The 22165-nt window shown below is 40.7% G+C and overlaps 2 protein-coding genes and 1 long non-coding RNA gene across 3 annotated transcripts; 2 read left to right on the top strand and 1 right to left on the bottom strand.

Annotated features, from left to right (window-relative positions):
• The first annotated feature begins 273 nt into the window (after positions 1-273).
• Positions 274-4848, top strand: LOC143887415 (uncharacterized). The gene is made up of 2 exons (XR_013254168.1): positions 274-409; positions 4678-4848. It is a non-coding gene; the product is annotated as an uncharacterized LOC143887415 (long non-coding RNA).
• On the bottom strand, positions 4384-10072 carry LOC143887406 (uncharacterized). Its single transcript, XM_077391497.1, has 4 exons — positions 9523-10072; positions 9252-9392; positions 8381-8512; positions 4384-4793 (listed from the first exon to the last, which is right to left on the bottom strand). The coding sequence occupies exons 1-4, from the start codon at positions 10027-10029 to the stop codon at positions 4713-4715; spliced, it is 861 nt and encodes a 286-aa protein (XP_077247612.1). The 5' UTR covers positions 10030-10072; the 3' UTR covers positions 4384-4712.
• Positions 10073-15728: 5656 nt separating this feature from the next.
• On the top strand, positions 15729-17557 carry LOC143880422 (uncharacterized). The gene is made up of 2 exons (XM_077383418.1): positions 15729-16180; positions 16752-17557. The coding sequence occupies exons 1-2, from the start codon at positions 15826-15828 to the stop codon at positions 17312-17314; spliced, it is 918 nt and encodes a 305-aa protein (XP_077239533.1). The 5' UTR covers positions 15729-15825; the 3' UTR covers positions 17315-17557.
• The last annotated feature ends 4608 nt before the right edge of the window (positions 17558-22165 follow it).

The raw sequence follows: 22165 nt of genomic DNA, 5'->3' as shown, positions 1-22165 counted from the left end.
TGATTTAGAAAATAAAAGTGATTAAGTGAGATTAGTGTTTATTATTTGATTATTTATGCTAGAGGGGTATTTTGATAATTTCACTAGTGGCATAAGTGTAATTAATAAAAGGCCAAGTCTAAAAGTTAAGGGCATTTTGGGTATTAGATATTAGCATGGTTGAGAGAGAGAGAGAGAGGGAGAGAGAGAGAGAGGAGAGTGACACTTGGAAATCCAAGCGCCATTTCTTTCATGCAAGGTTATAAATCCATTTTAATTAGGATAAAATCAAGAGAAAATGGAAAAAATTCAAGAGAAATTCGTGCAAAAATTGGAGAAAATATATGTTATTTGATTTGTGAATTGAAAGTGTTTGAAACCAAAGTTTGATTGTAAAGAAGTGAAAAAGAGAAGAAATTTCTTAAAATTTGTAAGTTTAATCTTGTCTTTTTTTATTCTTTTGATTCTTGTGTGATTTACACTCAGTTTTAGCAATTTTGATTAACTATAAAGTTGTATATATTTTTTATTTAGTATGATTACATATAAAGTTTTCCTGATTTGGTATTGAATTGAGAAAGTTATAGCAGTTTTACTAAACTGCGGCTTTTAAAGGCATTAAATGGTTATTTTCATATTTTCGGGTCAATTCCGGCGAGATTTGGCCGGAGTAATGAACATAAAAGTTCCTGAAAATAATATTTAGAATAACTTTTATGTTTATGACTTATCCCAGTTTTGAGTTTACAAATAAATACACTAAGTTTAAGATTTCAGTTTTACTTGAAACCCTATTTCAAGCATCAGATCGGAAAAGCTACTTTTCTGGCAAGATTTGGCCAGAAGTGTCAAGATGAAAGTTTTGAAAATATTTTACCTAACAACTTTTATATTTTGATCTAAGCCCAGTTCAAAATATTTTAAGAGTTATGATTATTACAAAATTTCAATTTTGTAAGAAAAATGCAGATTTTGTGCATTTTGAAATTTTAACTTTTTCAGATATTTCCGATGAGATTTGGCCGGAGGTGTCAGCTAAACATATGTTCTTTGGTTTATAATTTACAAGTTTTGATAATTCATGCATTTGATTTGAGTTTCAGAAGGTACAAAAATTAAGTAATATGAATTTCTGCTTCAGGGCGGTACACTGGTGTTACCAGTATGTCACTGGAGTTTACATGGTGTAGTTATGGGCCCGGTACACCAGCAAGGCTGATAGACCGCCACCCAGTATAAGTGTAGTTTATACTTATAAGTGTGTTTTGGGTTTTGAATCGTGGTTTCACCACCTTATATGACTTGTACTTGATGTTTAAGATATAAGAAAGGCATTGATTTGAAAAACCCCAGTATTGTAAAGTTTTAAGAAGAAAAAAAAGAAAGAGATAGAGAATAATAAAGAAAAATAAAAGGAAAAAGGAAAAGTATTTTCTGGTAAGTGACTTAGTAACTTTTAGTGTGCATATTTTGTTATGCAAACTATGTGAATAAAAGACATGAATGATAAGAAGAAAATGAGTTAATAGCTGTGTGTGTGTGTGTGTGTGTGTGTGTATATATAAATATATATATATATATATATAAATATATATATATATATATATATATATATATATATATAAATATATGTGCATATTTTGTTATGCAAACTATGTGAATAAAAGACATGAATGATAAGAAGAAAATGAGTTAATAGCTGTGTGTGTGTGTGTGTGTATATATATATATATATATATATATATATATATATATAGGGGGCAAGGTTTTTGAGCTATAGCTCAGCCTGAGCAAGCCACTATAAACACACCATCTCCATGTTGTTTGACTTATCCTACCCATTTATTCTATAGCACCTCACACAGATAGGGTGTTCCTAACAAACCATCTCCATGCCATAATCCTAACCATTCGATCTATAGTAGCCTAATTTCTAGCCATCCATTTTAAACCTCCACAAATCATAACAGTAACCATAAGCTATAATCCTAACCATAACCATAATCCTAACTATGACCTATAGAATAAATGGGTTGGATGAGTCAAACAACTATGGCAGATGGTGTATTTAGAGGGCTGCTGAAGTTGTGCGATACCTCATAAACATTTTTCCTATATATTTATACATTGTGCTGAGTAATATCTTTCTGTCTTATTATTACTGAATGTGAGTTACAGTTAGACTGTATGTATATCACTGATATGTCTCACATGCTATGTACCTGTATGAGAAATATGGACCCCGACTAGCTATGTAACCATATATACGTTGACCATGACCAGTTATGTTACTAGATATACATTGACCCCGACTAGTGGTGAACTAGATATACGTTGACCCTGACCAGTGGTGGAACTGGATACTTTTGACCTTCACCAGTAGATTAACTGTTTATAATTGACCCTTTAATAAAAGACATGCTTGCTAAGAATTGGATGAGATATAGTGTATATATATATGTATTTTGAGTAAGTAATATAGTAGCTCTCTGTCTATTATTAGATGTTAAGCTTGATTGAATTTTGAATTACACATATGTATATATGGGTGTAAATATATGTATAATTACATGTAATAACGTGATAGACAAACAGACACATGGGGATTATACATATATGGATAAAGATGAAACTATGATAAATAAAATGGCTTTCCTAGCCTAGTTTTGAGCAATAATGACTACTAATAGTTACAAGCATGAGTGCCAAGTTGATAGCTTTGTGAGATCTTGATGATTTCATGATTGGTAGATGGATCTGTGTAACTCTGTGAGATCTTGATGATCTCATGATAGTTGATAGGCTTATGAGATCTTGATGATCTCATGATAGTTGATAGGCTTATGAGATCTTGATGATCTCATTATTAATTGATAGCTCTGTGTAGCTTCGTAATATCTTGATGATATGATATTAGTTGATAGCTCTGTGTAGCAATGTAATATGTGTGTGTGTGTGTGTGTGTGTGTGTGTGTGTGTGTGTGTGTGTGTGTGTGTGTTGTTCCTGAAGTAGCATCATGTCTCGAAAGTTTCCTGGTGGTTGACAAAATCTGTTGCTCTGTCGTATTGATCCATCTATGGCACCTTGTACCTCGGAGGGAGGGGGCTAGGATCCTCTTCATGAAGGGAGACTTGTTGGCAAACTGGTGATCATCTATCGAGTTCACCTTCATGAACTCGTTGAGCCTGTGATCTATCTCTTTGATTTTTTTTTTCGTTATCTTGGTCGTCTAAGAGTGTAGCTGCATGGTTCGGCCAGGCAAGTTCAACAAGCTGGGGCTCGATGCGGAGTTCAAGCGGCTGTCAGGATGTCTTATGCGGTGGGATGACGGACCAGTGTCAGTGCAGGCTCCTCATGTTGCGTAGGTTCATCTTCTTGTCACGTCTAGGCCATCTATTTCTCTGTAAAATTTTTGAATTGATCAGTCAGGATAGCAACTTGCTAAGCGAGAAAGATGAACTATTCTACCATCGGGGCTACGGTCTGCGACTGAGAAGCTTGTGGAGCATTGAGGAATGGTGTGAGGGGATGTCGGGCAGCTGTGAGAACTGTTCTTGAGAGGTGATCTTACCTCTCTATTGGAGTTCACACGATTGCTTCTTCTGGGTGTCTTATTCATATTTTCAAGCTTTTCTATATCGATCCCACGGACGGTGCCAATCTGTTGATGGTGAAATATGGATTGAGGCTGAGATGGTTGCTGAAGCGAGGTTCAGCAACCTATGCGCTTAAACCGTTAGAAAACCACCCAGAGTTTGAACTCTGGGGAGGTTCGCCAATGCTTAAGTCAGCAATGACAACATATAAAAAGGTTGAGCTCTTATGAGGCCTAGCGAAAGTGAAAAATGTTTTAGAATCCGTAACTTTGAGCCGTAGTTCTCCTTGCAAATTGGGAAAATTGTCTCTTGTGACTATTTTATGATTAGTTGATTTTCCTGAAATTGCGAGTTTCCAAGTTTATCTTCAGTGACTGCATTATGGAATTGCAACTTTAGGGTTTCTACGATTTTCTTTCGCTGGTGAAATTACCAGACTCCTGGCACATTTGGTCCACGCCTGCCCCATGTAAGCATCTGACCGAGTGTTTTTATTTATTTATCCACAACGGGTTTAAATCAGCTTACGACATCCAATGGTTCGAGGATGATATTTCTCGATATTGGCTCAATGGATTGGCATTGCTCATATTGGGAGTTCATAAAAAAGGAAGATGGAAATAATCCGCGCAAGGAGGGCAGGGCTTAGTCTTGCCTATTTTCCCCGCACGTACTTTATCCCCTCTCTTCCTCGAAAGGAAATTTCTCTAATAATTTCTTAATCTAATAAGATATCCTCACTTAAGACATTTTTCCAAAAAAGGGCAGAGCCAAAATAAGAACACATTAGTGAACTTTGATGGACAATACAAGATGAACTTTTATTCATGCATTGTTATCTAAATATATTAATGGGGTAAATGTTATTTTGAGTGTTATTTATCTCATAATACTCACTTCCCTCATTTGCTTCTCTATCTGTCTATCTTAACTATCGACCTAACTTCCAGAATTTCTTTTTCCAGTCACCGGAGCTTAAGCTTTTGCATAATCGCAGTCATCACTGGAAACATGGACTGACTATGTTGGGAAAACTTCCCTTATTTGCTTCTATTTGTCTATCTTAACTATTGACCTAACTTTCATAATTTCTTTTTCCAGTCACCGGAGCTTAAGCTTTTGAGGACTCGCAATCATCACTGGAAACATGGACTGGCTCTGTTGGCAAAACCACCTCTCGCCATCATCTCTTCTTCATTGTTGTAGAATCCATCAACCTAAATTTGTAAAAAAAAATATCACTAATCAATTCATATGATTTTATAAGTTGTAGGCTCATATTGTTATGTGACTAAATGGGTCATACCTTGGCTGAAATAAATTAGTTTAGATATTTGTTATTTTTAGATATCACCTCTAGTTGTTTAGTATAGGTAGGACTTGTAGAGATAAGGGTTATCCAAATTAGGGATTTTCTATAAATAACTAGTACCCAGCCTTTCTTAAACCAATGATGAAACTTATTTTGGAAAGTGTGTTTTTGCCAACAAAGGAGGACTGGCCCTTCCCTCGAAACGGGTTGAGAGGATGATCTTCCCTATAGAAGATCAATCACGTTACGAACCGATTTGGGTTCATAACAATTGGTATCAGAGCGATCGATCCTTCTCCATGGCTACAACTCGGAAGATTGTGGATTCAATGCGTGATGATTTCGGAAGATCAAAGTACTTGTTTTGAAATTGATGGAAGAACACTGATTATTTACGGAAGGCTTGGACAAAATCGACAAAGAGATCGAAGAAATGCGTAAATAAAATGAAAAGTCGAAACTTGAAGAAGCTTATGTTTGTGTATAGAAAATTGGGAGAATTTATGTCAATGTTAGCTGTCTTGCTCAACAAAATCATGCCCAATATGATTTGGGACCGTGGTGGACTAAATTTTTTTCTCCAATAATCCTACCCTGAGGACAAGGTCTATTTCAGAGGGAGGAGGTGGGGTCGGTAGAATGTTACGTGACTAAATTGGTTTAGACATTTGTTATTTTTAGATATGCTCTCTAGTTGTTTAGTGTAGGTAGGACTTTTAGAGATAAGGATTATCCAAATTAGGGATTTTCTATAAATAACTTGTACCCAGCCTTAATTTCTAAATCAATGATGAAACTTGTTGGGGGTTCCACATGAAAGCAAAGATCCCACATCAGAAGAACGAATGGATGTAGATGGGCTTAAAGGGAATGGGCACTCTCCCCTTAACGGCTAGCTTTTAAGGGTGAGTTCTACCCATGTCCCTACAAGTGGTATTAGAGTAGGGCCGTGGTAACCCCGGTGTGCCTTCGAGGATGGAAAAATCCTTCGGGGAAGATCTCGGTAACCCCGGTATGCCTCTGAGGACGAAAAAATCCCTCGGAAGATCTCGTAGTTTCCACGTTCCTATAGCACGGAGGGGCGAGATTGTCCATTGTGCTTCCACGTGGAGGGGGAGATTGTTGAGGGGTTCCACGTGAAAGCAAAGATCCCACATCGGAAGAATGGATGGATGTGGATGGGCGTAAAAGGGAATGGGCACCCTCCCCATAACGGCTAGCTTTTAAGGGTGAGTTCTACCTAGGTCCCTATAAAACATATTTCGAAAAGTGTATTTTTGATCACAGAGGAGGACTGACCGTTCCTTCAAAGCTAATCGAGAGGTTGATCTTCCCTCTAAGAAGATCAATCACGTTACGAACCGATTTGGGTTCATAACAATTGGTATCAGAGCGGTCGATCATATGCTACGGCTACCACTTGGGAGACTGTGGATTCAATGCGTGATGATTTTCAGAAGATCAAAATACTTGTTTTGAAATTGATGGACGAACACCGACGATTTATGGAAGGCTTTGACCAAATCGGCGTAGATCGAAGAATACGCAAATAAAATGAAAAGTCGAAACTTGAAAAAGTTGATGTCGTGTAGAGAAAAGTGGGGGAATTGTTGCCGACAAAGATGAAAAATCTTATTGCTTTTCGAGTTTGATCAAAGCAGATTTCGAATATGGAGTTCAGAGGATAAAGACCGTTATTTTTGAAGATGGAAGTCCAACATTAGCTGTGTTGCTCAACAAAATCATGCCCAATATGATTTGGGACAATGGTGGAATAATTGTTTTTCTCTAATAATCCAACCTTGAGGACAAGGTTGATTTCAGAAGAGAGGGGGGATGTTACTTGACTAAATGGGTCATTGGCTAAAGTAAATCGGTTTAGATACTCTCTAGTTGTTTAGTATAGGTAGGACTCTTAGGGATAATGGTTATCTAAATTAGGAATTTTCTATAAATAACTTGTACCCAGCCTTAATTTCTTAAATCAATGATGAAACTTGTTGGGGGTTCCACCCGAAAGAAAAGATCCCACATCAGAAGAATGAATGAATGTGGATGGGCTTAAAAGGGAATGAGCACCCTCCCCTTAACTGCTAGCTTTTAAGGGTGAGTTCTACCCGGGTCCCTACAAGTGGTATTAGAGCCGGGCTGTGCCAGCGTGCCTCCGAGGACGGAAAAATCCATTAGGGATGATCTCGGTAACCTCAGTATGCCTTCGAAAATGGAAAAATCCCTCAGTGAAGATCTCGTAGTTCCCACGTTCCTACCGTATGGAGGGGCGAGATTGTCCACGATGCTTTCACGTGGAGGGGGAGATTGATGGGGGTTCCACATGAAATAAAAGATCCCACATTGGAAGAATGAATGGATGCGGATGGGCTTAAAAGGAATGGGCACCCTCCACTTAATGGCTAGCTTTTAAGGGTGAGTTCTACCTAGGTCCCTACAAAACTTATTTCAAAAAGTGTGTTTTTCGCACATAAGAGGACTGACCTTTCCCTCAAAGCTACAGTCCAGTATTTCTCAAAAAGAACTTTACGGGGATGATCCGAACCGCCCATTCGATGGGCCACAACATAAATAGGTTGTGGCCCAAAAATCATTTCCATAGAATGTTCCCAACCCTCCGATCCTCCGATCTATAGAGGTTTCCATACTATGCAGTTCTTCTATAGATAGGAGCCTAAGATCATCCTATCGAAATGATTTTTTGGACACAACCTATTTACACCTATTTACGTTCTGACCCATCAAATGGACAATTTGGATCACCGTGACCGTAAAAATACTGGATTCTATGGGCTTTCACCATATAAAAATGGAAATGATATCAGCTTAAAGTGCACAAACTCAGCTTGTCTTTTCCTTTTTAATTGGCTTGTGAGAGCTTTTTGGGAACTATAATTATAGTTTTAAATTTCGTTTTCAGTACCAATTTCGGTCTCGGCCGAAACCTGGTAATCATAAAATATTATTATTTAATTATGTACCAAATTTCAGCCGAAATTACTGAAATTACAGAAATTTCAATAAGCTAGGCCGAAAATTTGGAATATTTCTATATTTTTTAAGAAATAATCAATTTCTCTAAATTTTGGCTGAAATGTCCAAATTTCCGAAATTTCGAATAGAAATTTTGAAATTTCTGCCGAAAGTTGGTAAATCCCAATATTTCGGATTTTGCCAAATTTCGGTCTCAACCAAAATCCGAAATTTTGTTCGTTCCGAAATTTCGGATTTCGGCCGATACTAAAACCATGACTATAATCAAGGTTTTAAATTTCGGTTTTGGATCGAAATTTCGACCGAAATTTTATACCGTTTCGAGTATACCCAATTTCGGTTTCGTTCTCAGACAGAAACCCGAAATTTTGGATTTCGAAATTTAAAACCTTGACTATAACAACCTTTGATACCTATTTAAATAATGAAAGACAAAAAGGGTTACGGAGCTCTTCTTCAACTACTGAGAAAATTTATTGCTTCACTTACCCAAAGCTCTCCTTCTTCTTCCTCTCGATTTGAAGCAGTAGTAGCGTTGCCAATCTCTCCCGTCTCGTCGTTCCTGGCAAATCTGCCACGTACTCTCACCCTGTTGTCGGCTAGCGTCTTTCTGCAGGCATACTGCCATGCGAATAATCCGTATTTTTCAGATTTTCTCCGCCCAACAATTAATATCATTTCCCAAAATGAAAAAGAAAACAGAGGAATAATCGGAGATTTTTTAGGGTGGTACACTGTATATTCCCAGTATTTGATGGGATACAGTTTTTATACAATGAAAGGCTTATACTCCATTATTTTTTTCAAAAGTACCCTACGGCCCACACTCATAGGATGATCCAAACTGTTCATAAGATGGACACAACCTAAATAAGTTGTGCCCCAAAAATCACTCCCACAGGTTGAACCTAACCGTCCGATCTATAGAGGATTAGGATCAACCCTCCAATGTTCAGCCCCCCTATAGATGATTTTTTAGGTCACAACATATTTAGGTTATGTCCCGTCTAATGGACGATTTGGATCATCCTATTACTTCTTGAAAAGTAATGGACTCTAAGGCCTTACATCATATAAAAACTCGGATGTGAGAATACAGAAATAGGATGTCCCAAAGAAGAAGAAATCATTTCCATAGGATCATCCCAACCCTCTGATCTATAGAGGTTTCCATAATCTGGAGTTCTCTATAGATAGGAGGGCTAAGATCATCCTATGTAAATGATTTTTCAGGTACAATCCTAGCCCATCAAAACTCAAAAGCACGGTTTGGATCATCCTATGATGTAAGCAGTACAGTACTTTTTGAAAAATACTGGCTTAGACGGGCTTACATACTGGTTTTTTGTTCTATCATTACCTTGATCGTCTTGTTAAAATTCCTCTGGTTTCGTTTGCTTCTATACTTCTGAACACTCAGCTTCCTCTCTTCCGCATTATAATGATCGGATTTGATACCCCATTCATCTGTGCATGATCTCGATTGTATTGTGTTCCCAACCTAAAGAAAAAGAAGGAAAAAAAAACGCAATCATAAAGAGAAATAAAGGATGTATTCATTAAAATAAACAAAACCCAGAAAGGAATTGAAATTGAAAACAAGAAATAAGCTAAAACACATGTGTTCTAACACTTATGTCTCCCGTGCTGCAAACCCTCCTCATGATTCCATCGAATCTACTACTTTCAACCAAATCAGGCATCTGGGTCATGAAGTTCGGGGATTCTAAAGGAGAATATAATAAGTTAGGATTGGAGACAAAATTGGGTGTTTGCTCTAGAGTAAGGCTGCTGAAGCTCATCTGCATCATATTTGCTTGGTTTAAATTGTAAGGAGGAAGAGAAGGGATTGGAGAGTTCAAATCAGTAGAGAACTCATCTAATGTCAACCTATCCAAAACACCCAAATCTGGAATTTGGTCCACTTGTGGTAGAACTGGGGTGGATGGAGGGGGTGAGTGGGGGGTGGGGTTAAGTGATAAGGAGTGGATTTCATGGGTGGGAGGAGAATAGGGAGTATTTGAAGAATCAATGGAAGGAGAAGGAATAAAGGGAATTTGTGGGTTTGGGTCGTCCAGAAAAGCCAAGGACGTTTCATAGGAGTCGAAGATGGATTGCAGGTCGAAATCGAATGTCATTAAGAAGACAATGAATTCAGACGAGAGAGAGAGAGAGGGGGGGAGAGGGAGGGAGTAATATAGTAGTTGTGAAAAGTTAATTATAGAAGTGTGAAATTAAGTGTGCAGTGCCATTATTAAATTCTGTTAGTGCAGATATAAGACGCAAGAACAAAGCAATTTTTTTTGGAAATGTTATCAGCACTACTGTATTTTGATGAGGACCCTCCTCATTTTATTAAAAGTACGGTACGGCCCACACCATAGGATGATCCAAACCATACATTAGATGGGCCATAGCCTAAATAGGTTGATTCACAAGACAATATGGAACTTTGACAATATTTGGTCTGGTCGGTTTTGGATTGTTAGAACCGATTGTGAGTCCAGAACTAATTGTTGGACTCAAAATTAAGGCCATGTTCGTTTTAGATTGTTGCAGCCAATTGTGAGGGCAAACTGATTATTGGACTCCAAATAAAACATAATTTTGAGTCTAATAATCGGTGGTCACAATCTAAAACGAAGGGCTTAAATGTAAATTTGAGTCCAATAATCAGTTTTCGACTCACAATCGGTTTTCAAAATCCAAAAAGATTAGGCCTTGCGGGTGTTTGGGTCAACCAACAAGGCATGTCCCCATGACAGACGCATGTGTAGACAATTTACTTTAAGCCCTGATATTGGCACTATAATGTTTTAATAATGTGCCTAACTCAACTTGTCTTTTATTATTTCACCGGCGGCCTAAAGCTATTACAGCTCCCAAAAAGTTCTCACAACCAATTAGAGAACAAACGGACAAAGTGAATCGGCACATTATCATAACATGGTAGTGCCATTATCGGCAGACTTTATTATGAATTCGGCTCATTATCAAGACATGGTGGTGCCAATATCAGTAGCCTTTAACAGAGAGGTAATAGTAAATTAGGACTGTAGAGTCTCACTGCCTTGTGGCACGAGTGCTCTCTCTCTATATACAGTCGAATAAATGATTTTATGACAAAAAAAGATTCCGGGATGACCAGGATAGTTAAAAAAAAAGGATACTCATAAATGTAAAATCTTCTAAAGATAGCAAAGATGATTTTCCTGGAAGATGTAAATGACCGTTAGGTGCTATCTTTTCGGGTTTGAGGATCCCCAAGGATTTTCCTTACCCCTACCCCGCCCGCCTGCGGGAGCTCACTGTGAGTGACACACGTGTGAGTAATTTTGATGTAGTGACGGACATGGAGACTGTAATTTATTTGATCAGTTCTAAGATGGAGAGAAAGGAACATGAAGATGTACAAAGTGACAGTCAAACTCCACATGTGTTTATGTCCATTTTAAATTTGAAATTGGACACGAGGGATCACCGAATGATGACTTGTTTGGATCAAGAGGGACGATGATCCGGTTGGACTAGGTTACTGTCACTTGGTAGAAAGTCGTGTGACAACCAACTAACAGGAAGGTGGAGAAGCAAATAATGGAGCCTAGATAGGCGGTTATCATAAGTTCTCCCTCCTTGAGAATGTTGGGTGATGGGGAGTGGTTACACAAATAAAGCTATAAAGGGAGACCGTTCGTCTCCAAAGAAGAAGCCCCAAAGCCAAAATCAAACATGTCTTAGCATTTATCTTTTATCATTTACTTTTCCGTACTCTATTTACTTTTCCTAGTTGTAGCTTGTTCCGAATCGGATTAAGGAAACAATGAATTCCTCTTCCTAGGTGAGTCTTTCTCTTTAATTTACTATCCCTCACACTGGTGCTTGTCTTGTCGTTCCGTTAGCTAGTTAATCAGACGGTCTGTCAACCATGAGAGTCGTTTGCATTCTGCGCGCATCAGTATTTCCACCATGGGTCTTTCACATTCTGCGTGTGTCGACGTGCTGTTACCATTTTGTGTGTGTTGACATCCCCACATTTGCCGTCATGTTCATACTTTAAAAACTCCTTTCCATCTGTGTAAAGGCAGAGGAGCCCAAGGAAGAAGTGTCGGTCCCCACTTCTTTTCAATCGCTTGAAATACAATCCCAGTGGAAGGAAATGTTTCGGTTGTTGACCCCTTGAATTGAGTTTCGATTTTGCCTCCCAGGAGGCTGGCATGCTCGCGCATTTACCACACGCTCACACACCCACACTCGGTGGACTGACCGACCACGCCAGAGCATTTTAGACCGAACACCATTTCTTTTGCATGCCTAGTGGGACCCTAGTGCACAATGCGGCGTTAAATGGCTCATAATAGTAGAAGTAAAGCTGCAAGCATCGATGCTCTCGAAAGGCTAGTGACTCTAATGTTTCTGAGAGTGCCGAAACGCAAGATAAAAGGACTACTAATCGAGAAAAATCCTTTACGAGGGAAGAATCCTAATCCTGTTTCGCCGACTGGGGGACCACCTCCACATGGTGGCTCATGAGTTGTCTCAAATGGTGGATAAGTGTTGGAGTTAGTGCCCTAAAAAGCCAGCCCTCGATGTAATGAACTCATTAATTTGATAAGAAAGTTTCATTTCATTACATTTACTTGGTATATTGATGGAGCATCCTAAGAATGTGCTTGTTTCATTTGACACACGTTTTTCCTTACGTAGCATCCTAAGAATAACATGCCCATGGATTCATAGATCTTAAGGGGCAGGGAGAAATAATATTCCAATGCTTTGCAGGCTTAGAAGTTCCTGGCTGGGGTTGAGAGTGAACATCTCTTCTTGTACACAACCAACATTAGACCTTGCCTCCATCCACGCATTGGGGTGGCTTATCTCTATCACTGGGATACTGGACCCTAAGCAAGTAGAATGGGTGCGGCAAATGGTTTGCGCATTGAATGGATCATTACAAAATAGCATGTGGACAAGAAATGTGGATAATGCTATTATGTCAGACAAAACCCATTATACCTCCTTATACCCGAGGTGTCATATTGGTGTGTACGCCCACTCTATGACTTTGGCCTATCTAACCGCGGTTCCGATCTCGGATCACTTGAGGATAGTACTAGGTCATAGGGTAACCCACGAGATTAATAGTGATACTCAATAAATAATCCTCCACCTCTCGATTGAGGAAAGTCATTTGCGGTTTCAATCTCTGTATAGGCCCTTTAAAAATAAGTCTAGGCAGACGATTTGATACTATATTTATCAAAATATTTGTCGAAAAATAACTTTTTGTTTTTCAAAGTATTTTGTAAATGCATTTGCGGGCCCTAGTTGATAGATTGAAGGTATACCATTGGGCAGGCCCAGGAGCAAATGTCCACACCCTGTAGGACCTAGCCCGGTAAATGAGGATTGGAGCTAGGACATACTCATAGGATGTGATGAGGGGTATTTGGATGATCGGACGGTCATCTTCAGGGTAATGTCCTGGTGGGGACCACTTACCTAATGCGACCATACTATAACTATTGAGCGAGGTCGCAATGGGGCTTTTGACTCCTACAAGATAGATCGATTCACACCAGGGTATATAAAGAGACATGGGTAAGGGCTTTAGGGCTTTAGGGCTTTAGGCAATGGTTATCAATGGTGATTAGGTACATAAAGAGACACTGGGTAAGGGCTTCAGGGGGTTAGCCGATTCACACATCTCTCTCTCTCTCTCTCTCTCTCTCTCTCTCTCTCACACACACACACACACACACACACACACATCTCTCTCTTGGGTTCTAAAACAAGATCCATAAGTGAATTCTTTCATCTTCTTCCTCCGTACAAAATTTAAGAAAAGTTCCTCAAAAATTTCCTCCACAAATTCCAAGCACTAAAGCAAGGAGCCAGACCAAAAGCCAAGCGAGGAGTGAATCAAGCAGCGATTACCGGTCGAGTAATCAAATTTGGTACAATTTCTTATAGCTCTGCAATTTAATTTTAATCACCATTGATAACTAGTAAGTAGGGCTCCTGGAAAATTGAATATGGGAGAAAAAAATTTTGTTACTTAATATCAGACAAACAGTTAGGGACACTTGGAGTTTGGAACTGTGGGGGAACCCTTCGACACTCAAGTCAGCTCAAGGCAAATAGAATGAGAAGTAAGCACCGGGGTTTGCGCATTACCTAGGAGATGGAGTGGGGGTTCCCTTTTATAGGCAGAGGTTTCGTATTTTTGAGAAAATGAAGTGAAGACATGTGGCGCCAGTGTAATTATTGGTACAGGCGTTAGAGCTGGCACTGTTTGATTGGTTAGAGCTAACTGGCCAATAAAGTGCATGGCAAGTGATTAGACTTCATGCGGCCATAATGCGTCGTGCTGTACTGCCAATCAGAAAAGGTAGCCCACTGGGATGAAGGCAATTGGGAGCTTTTGGCGCTGTCCATTCCTTAGGCAGATGGATGATGTGACATGTTCCCTGGGAGGCAGCTCACGTTAGTGAGCTAGCGGGCATTAGGGGCTTCGTACGGCCCCAAGCGGTAACATGTGTCACTGGGTTGGCAGGTAGCCTGGACCTGGCGTGCTCCCAGGCGACGATACTATGGTGGCTGGCTTCTACCTCCGCCGAGGGTCCCACACCAGGTCAGGGGCTTGGCCTCCGGCATCCTCACGCCCGGCAGTGAGGTAACACTCGGTTGAGGGCGATCGGGTGGTGGCCGGCCGAGGGCTCTCCTCTTGCCCAAGGTGGCGATGGTGCCGCGTGGAAGCACTCGGCCACGGACACAGCGCCGAGGGCCCCTCTCGACCAGGGTCTTCAGATTCGACACTCTTGTGGAGCGAAGTGTCCGGTGATTTCAGCTCGAGCCGTGTGGTGGCTTGGAGGCTTTACGTGTCCTGCCACTTGTCATCGTCTTATTGTTTGCAAGGGGGAAATTGGAGCTAAGTGTCCAATTTCAAGGGGGAATTCGACCTGGTTCCGTCATTGCATCTATGTCACACCCCCATTACTCACATGAACATGCAGAGGCCGTATAATTTCATGGGAAGACATTATAATTTCATAGTAATACATTGCAGGTTGGAGAGAGAAAGAGATGATTTACTCGTGCTACCTCACTCAATTTCAATAAAACCTAACATGTGATCCCCATGGGTGGTCGAGTGGGGGACATGTTGTAAAAAACTCAAGTATTTCCAACAGGGATAAGGACCCTCTCTCCTCCCATTTCCTAACCACGCTAGCTTACCATTATAAAAGCAATCCTACCTCCCACGCCCCCTCATCATTCTCCCCCAACTCTCTACCAACTCAACCCCAAAAACCCATTTTAAATAAAAATAAAGTAGGATAGACGCTATTGAAAAGTGAAAACCCCCCACGGTAAGAATCAAACTTTCTTTCACTCCATTCCCTACCATACAAGACCTGAGATTTTTTATTGATGTGTGGCTATATAAACCCGTATTTTTCCAAAATGTACAGTATGGCCCACTCCATAGGATGTTCCAAACCGTCCATTTGTTGGGCCACACTGTAAATAGGTTGTGCCTCAAAAATCATTTCCATAGGATGATCCTAACCATTCGATCTGTAAAAGTTAATGTGCAGTCTCTTTATAGATCTGAAGGTTAGGATCATCCTGTAGAAATGATGTTTGGGGCACAACTTATTCACGTTGTGGCCCAAACAAATGGACCGTGTTGATCATCCTATATAGTGAGCCGTACCGTACTTTTTGAAAAATACCAATCTGCCCAAATACCATTTTAGTAAGAAAATCTCAGAACTTTCCATTCTTTTCTTCCCCCAAGGCTAAAATATCCGAACATTCCTTTCTTTTCATCTTAACTTCTATGCACAAAAAGGAAAAGAAAAAACTAATACACTTTTGGCTGAGACTCTCTCCTTTTCAAGCACTATTACAGAAGCTCTCAGAATTCTTTCATGGGTTTCAGTTCCCACCAATTCCTCTCCCTTCTTCCTATAACCATCACATTCTTAATTCCCTCCACCTCTCAAAAAACCCACCTCAAATCCAATGAAACTGAACCCACCCTTGTTCTCGATAATCTCATCAGAGATTACTCTTTCAAGTGTTACTCTGACCATCCAAAAACAGCTTTCCTTTACTCAGTTAGGCTTCCAGAAAGATTTTCCGGCCTACAAGCTGATACTGTACGTTATAGAAGTGGGAGCCTTCGGAGGTATGGTGCCCAGATCAAAGAGTTCCATTTCTCTCCGGGGATTATAGTGAGCCCCTACGTGGAGAGACTTGTCTTAGTTAGAGAGAAATTGGAAGGTAGTGTTCACCTTTCCTTAATTTCTTTAGGCTCTGTTTGGAATGCTGGATTATTTTTTTTGGAAAAGTTTGGAAAGGAAAAACATTTCTAAAATTTCCTACCATTTTTTACACATGAAAAAACATAACTCAACCCAACTCAGTTTTAATTCAGAGTGGTCTTTAATTTATGATGATAACCCTCTAAATTAATCACAATAATACTGTGTGGGATGATAGAGTGAAGGGCACCCTTGCAAAACCCCCCATTGGTCCTTGGCAACAAAGTGCATTTATAAGGGCACAGAAAAATAATAAATGGATTTTGTTAATGGGAGCGCCGACTGGTTTTTTGTAAGGGTGCCCTTCACTCTATCATTCCTCTAATATTATTTCTCTCTAAATTGAGGAAAGGAAATTTTTTCTCAAGAAAAAATTTTCCGGGAGAAATGTTTTTCTTGCAATCCATACAGGGCATAAAGAAAGAGTCATGAAGTAATTCAAAATTACAGTCGAGTTCCCTTTTGTCTTTTACCTCCTCTTTTGCTTTTTTAGCTCAAAAACTGAATTTCACACAAATTTTCTGCAACAGGTAATTGGTCATCTATGTACTACAACCAGAAGAAAAACATTTCTGGGTTTGATCTCGTTACTCCTCTTTTGGGTCTTCTAGCATACAATGCTGATCATCTCAATGCCACGAACCCTTCTAGGATTCGAATACTTGCGGCGAAAAATCCCATCACTATTGATTTCTCTGGGTTCTCAAACATTGGGTTTATGTCATTCTGTGCTTTCTTCAGTATGGATGGAAAGGTGAGTGTGTATAATCAAACGCAATTTCCAAACGTTTGTGTTGGTTTTCGAGAAGGGCACTACGGACTAGTTGTGGGATCACATAAGGAGGAGGTGAAGAAGGTGAGTCGATTGAAGGTTATTGTTGCGGGTTTTTTGGGAGGAGTATTGGGGGCTGTTCTTCTTGGTTTGCTTGTGGTGGCTATGGTGAAGAAGAAGAAGCGATCTCGGATTGCAGAGATGGAGAGAAGGGCTTATGAAGAGGAAGGGTTACGGGTGACGATGGTGGGGAGTGTGAGGGTGCCTGTTGCACCTGGGACTCGGACAATGCCTGTTCTAGAGAACGACTACACGCCTTGATTTGGTTTGGTTCTGCATATATAGACAATGAGTTGTATGGAAGGTTTTTTCTTTTTTTCTTCTTTTAATTTCTGTTCATTGATCGATCAGGGATGGAGAGTTAGCGAGTTGGCTCTTCGTGACTCAGTGAGTCTGTTAGGAAGCCAACGATTTTTTTATGTACTGGGTTAGGTACGGCCTCTAGCTAGATGTTAAATTGTTAATGTTATTTTTTTATTTAAATTTCCGACAATGATTCTTTCTTGTTCTTCTTCTTTTGCTCTCCTTTAATGAGTGATAATGCATGCAACTTGAAAGTTTAATTTGTGGGGGATTAAATAAGGGCGCTGATACCACCTACCACCCCCCCCAACTGACACGGCTGGCTAACGTTAAACGTTAGGATATATCACTTTCCCACCATTTGACCGGTCTCTCTCTCTCCACACACACAAGAGGAACAGTTGGTGGGCCCAACAGAAACCGTTGGTCGAATGGTGGGCCAATCTTTAAACAACGTAGGCCCCACCCATACCACCGTAGGATAATCCAAACCGTCCATTTGACGGGCCATAAACGTAAATAGGTTGCGTCCCAAAATATCATTTCCATAGGTTGATCCTAGCCCTCCGATCTAAATAGAAACTACAACTTATGCAACATCTATAGATTGTAGGGTTGTGATCATCCTATGGAAATGATTTTTGGGGCACAACCTATTTACATTGTGGCCCATCAAATGAATGGTTTGGATTATTCTATGGAGTTGGTCGTAAAGTAACACTAAGGCCCGTCCACAACATAGGACGATCCAAGCCGTCCATGGTTTGGATAATCCTATGGAGTTGGTCGTACTGTAACATTAAGGCCCAATCGTAAGCCCCGCCGATTTTTTTCAAATTGAAGCGTACCGTCCACAACATAGGATGATCCAAGCCGTCCATGGTTTGGATCCTCCTATGGTGTGGTTTGTACAGTAACATTAAGGCCCAATTTAGGCCCCACCCATATTTTTGAAAATGAAGTGTACCGTCCAGACCATAGGATGATCCGAGCCGTCCATTTGATGGGCCATAACGTAAATGGGTTGTGCCCCCAAAAGGGTTGGCCCATCAAATGAATGGTTTGGATCATCCTGTGGTCGTACAGTAACATTAAGGCCCGTCCACAACATAGGATGATCCAAGCCGTCTATGGTTTGGATAATCCTATGGAGTTGGTCGTAAAGTAACACTAAGGCCCGTCCACAACATAGGACGATCCAAGCCGTCCATGGTTTGGATAATCCTATGGAGTTGGTCGTACTGTAACATTAAGGCCCAATCGTAAGCCCCGCCGATTTTTTTCAAATTGAAGCGTACCGTCCACAACATAGGATGATCCAAGCCGTCCATGGTTTGGATCCTCCTATGGTGTGGTTTGTACAGTAACATTAAGGCCCAATTTAGGCCCCACCCATATTTTTGAAAATGAAGTGTACCGTCCAGACCATAGGATGATCCGAGCCGTCCATTTGATGGGCCATAACGTAAATGGGTTGTGCCCCCAAAAGGGTTGGCCCATCAAATGAATGGTTTGGATCATCCTGTGGTCGTACAGTAACATTAAGGCCCGTCCACAACATAGGATGATCCAAGCCGTCTATGGTTTGGATAATCCTATGGAGTTGGTCGTACACTAACATTAAGGCCCAATCGTAGGCCCCACCGATATTTTTCAAATTGAAGCATACCGTCCACAACATAGGATGATCCAAGCCGTCCATGGTTTGGATCATCCTATGGTGTGGTTCGTACCAATTTAGTCCCCACTCATATTTTTGAAAATGAAGTGTACCGTCCATACTTAGTATGATCCGAGCCATCCATTTGATGGGCCACAATGTAAATAGGTTGTGCCCCAAAAATCATTTCCGTAGGATGATCACAACTCTACAATCTACAAAGGTTGCATAAGATGTAGTTTCTATTTAGATCGGAGGGCTAGGATCCGCCTATGGAAGAATATTTTGGGACGCAACCTATTTACGTTTATGGCCCATCAAATGGACAGTTTGGATTATCCTATGGTGTGGTATGGGCGGGGCCTACGTTGTTCAAAGATGGGCCCACCAACTGTTCCTGTTGTGTGTGTGGAGAGAGAGAGAGAGAGAGAGAGAGAGAGAGAGAGAGAGACCGGTCAAATGGTAGGAATACGTTAGCCATGCGTCAAGGTGTTTAGGGGGGGAGGGGGGTGGGCGGGGGGGAAGTAGTCTTTTTAAAACATTTTTATTTTTAGCCATTGTTGAATCAAGCAACCGTTCAAGTGATGACACATGGCAGCGGAGCCATCAAAGCCTAAGACTCTCAGTTCGTCACGCCAAGATGGGTGTGCAGCACCGCCTCCACCTTGACCGAAAGGAGATTCTTCGACAGATCGGCACTACATTACCCTGGACCGAGTATGGGACCCTTAGTGGAGACAGGAGCCCATCACTATCACCCGCCGGATTACCCAATAGGTCACTGATATGTCAGAGAGAACGCCAGGTCCCGTCACCTAGGGGTGTAAATGGATATTCGAAAATTCGATTACCGTCCGCATCCGAATCCGTTTCAAGCGAATATTATCCGAATCTGTTTCAAGCGGATATTATCCGAATCCGTTTATGAGATATCCGGCTCTTAGCGGATGCGAATCTGGTAAATGGTATATCCGATCCGTTTAACATCCGAATCCGAGAAGGAAAACCTTTTTATTTATTATTAATATTATCGTTAATACTTATTTTTAGTAATGACACACTATCTTTTGTTTCTATGAGAAAAGTGAATATTATTTTTAGAAAAAACAAAAAAACAAAAATAGCCCAAACTCATTCCATCAAAATAACCCAAACCCATTCCATCATATACAAAAAAAAAAGAAAAACCTAAAGACCACTACCAACACTATCATCCATCCCCATCGCCTCCCTCTCTCTCTCTGCCTTTGTTTTAAAAGGAAGAAGAGGATCTCATATATTTTAGGGTTAGAGAGTTAATTTTGTGAAGAGAATGTAGAGGTCTAGTTTTAGGGTTTGGAAAATTCATTCGAGTAAGTAGGAGAAAGAAGATAAAGTGCAGCAATAAAATGTTCGAATTTACCGGATAAACGGATACGGATAATATCCGAATTCGAACAATATCCGACGGATACGAATTCGGTAATAGATATTAAATATCCGTCGAATCCGAATCCGAATTCAGATAGTGTATACTGTAATCGAATTCGGATATAGCCATATCCGCTCCGAATTCGATCCGTTTACACCCCTACCATCACCTACCAACCTGCAAACATACAGTACCTTTTAGGGTCGTACAAGGTCCCCATTGCCACTGATGCGCGCTGCTTCCCAGGGAACATGTCACATTAGCAACCTGCGCAAGGAAATGACACCACCCAAACCTTCCAATTACCTTCGTTCCTTATACCTGCCAATCCTAGAGGTTGTTGTACCATACCCAAAAAGCTTCCAATCAACTTCATCCTCTAGCGAGCGTACAACACCAGGTGTCGGCGCCTCCTTTCCAACAATTGATACGGTGCCACCTCGACGTCACATCACACCTTGGAATACATAACCTTTGCCTATAAAAGGAAACCCTCCACTCCACTTCCTAATTAACACACAAACTTCCAGTGCTGAGTTCTGGGTCAACCTGACTTGACCGTCGAAGGGTTCCCTCAGAGTTCCAAACTCCAGGGCCCCCTAACAATTTCTTTGTGAGGGAAGGCCAAGGTCATGACAACCCTCCTACCATCAGAACCAGACAAAATGAGGGACAAGCGTAATCAAGCCATTCATACACTTGGCCGGATTTGAGCAGCAACATATTGATGCCCATCGTAGGCCGACAAGGTCTTTCTGGTGACAGAGAACTTAGCATACAGCATGCCACCAAATACCCGATCCAGTACCCGATGCAATCCATCAGTCCAGAACCCCCACCAAGCATTGAAAGCGCAGGTGAGGGAGGATCCTTCTCATCTACCTCAACAGGCTACAAGTAGGAACCCCGACGATGAGCAAATAGATCACCTGAACCAACAAGTCGAGCAGCTAATCACCATTGTTCACCATTTAGCAACAATCACGGAGCTAGGAGCGGTAGAGTGGGACGACCGATTCCGCGTGACGATCTTTGGCCTAAGGCCACAGTCCTCCCATTGCATCCCCCTGTCCTGGTAGAATTGTTAGACAATATGCTCTAATACCCAGTCATGGAGCAATGCATAGGATTAAATTAACTAATTTCATGACAATTAATAGGTACATTAAAGGAATGTGTTATGTGCTTTATTATATTGACACATGTTTGTTCTTATGTAGCATCTTAGGAATGTCATGCCCATGGATTCACAGATCCTTAGGGGCAGGGAGATATGATATTCCGGTTCTTTACAGACTAAAAGATTCATGGTTGGGGTCGAGACTAGACATCTCTTCTTGTACACAACCTACATTTGTCTCTATACACGAATTTGGGTGGCCTATCTCGATCACTAGGGTAGAAGATCCTAAGCAAGGAAGAATGGGTGATGTGAAAGGTTTACGCACCGAACGAGATCATATATAGAAAGCATGTGGACAAGAAATAAGGATAAGGTTATTCTACCAAGACAGGGCCGCCCTTTACATTCCTTAGACCTGAGGAGTCATATTGGTCTGTGGAACCGCAATGTGGCTTTGTTCTACCTAACTGTGGTTTTGGATTTGGATCACTTGAGGGTATTATTGGGTTATAAGGTAACCCACGAGGTCAATAGGAATGCCTGACATGGAATCCTCCACCTCTTACATAAGAATGTCACTTGCAGTTTGAATATCAGCACAAGCCTTTGAACTAG

The sequence above is a fragment of the Tasmannia lanceolata genome, unplaced genomic scaffold (assembly GCF_043159265.1).
Source record: "Tasmannia lanceolata isolate RefF3 unplaced genomic scaffold, GAP_Taslan_0.1 ptg000002l, whole genome shotgun sequence".
NCBI lineage: Eukaryota > Viridiplantae > Streptophyta > Magnoliopsida > Canellales > Winteraceae > Tasmannia > Tasmannia lanceolata.
This window is presented reverse-complemented; position numbering and strand designations above follow the sequence as displayed.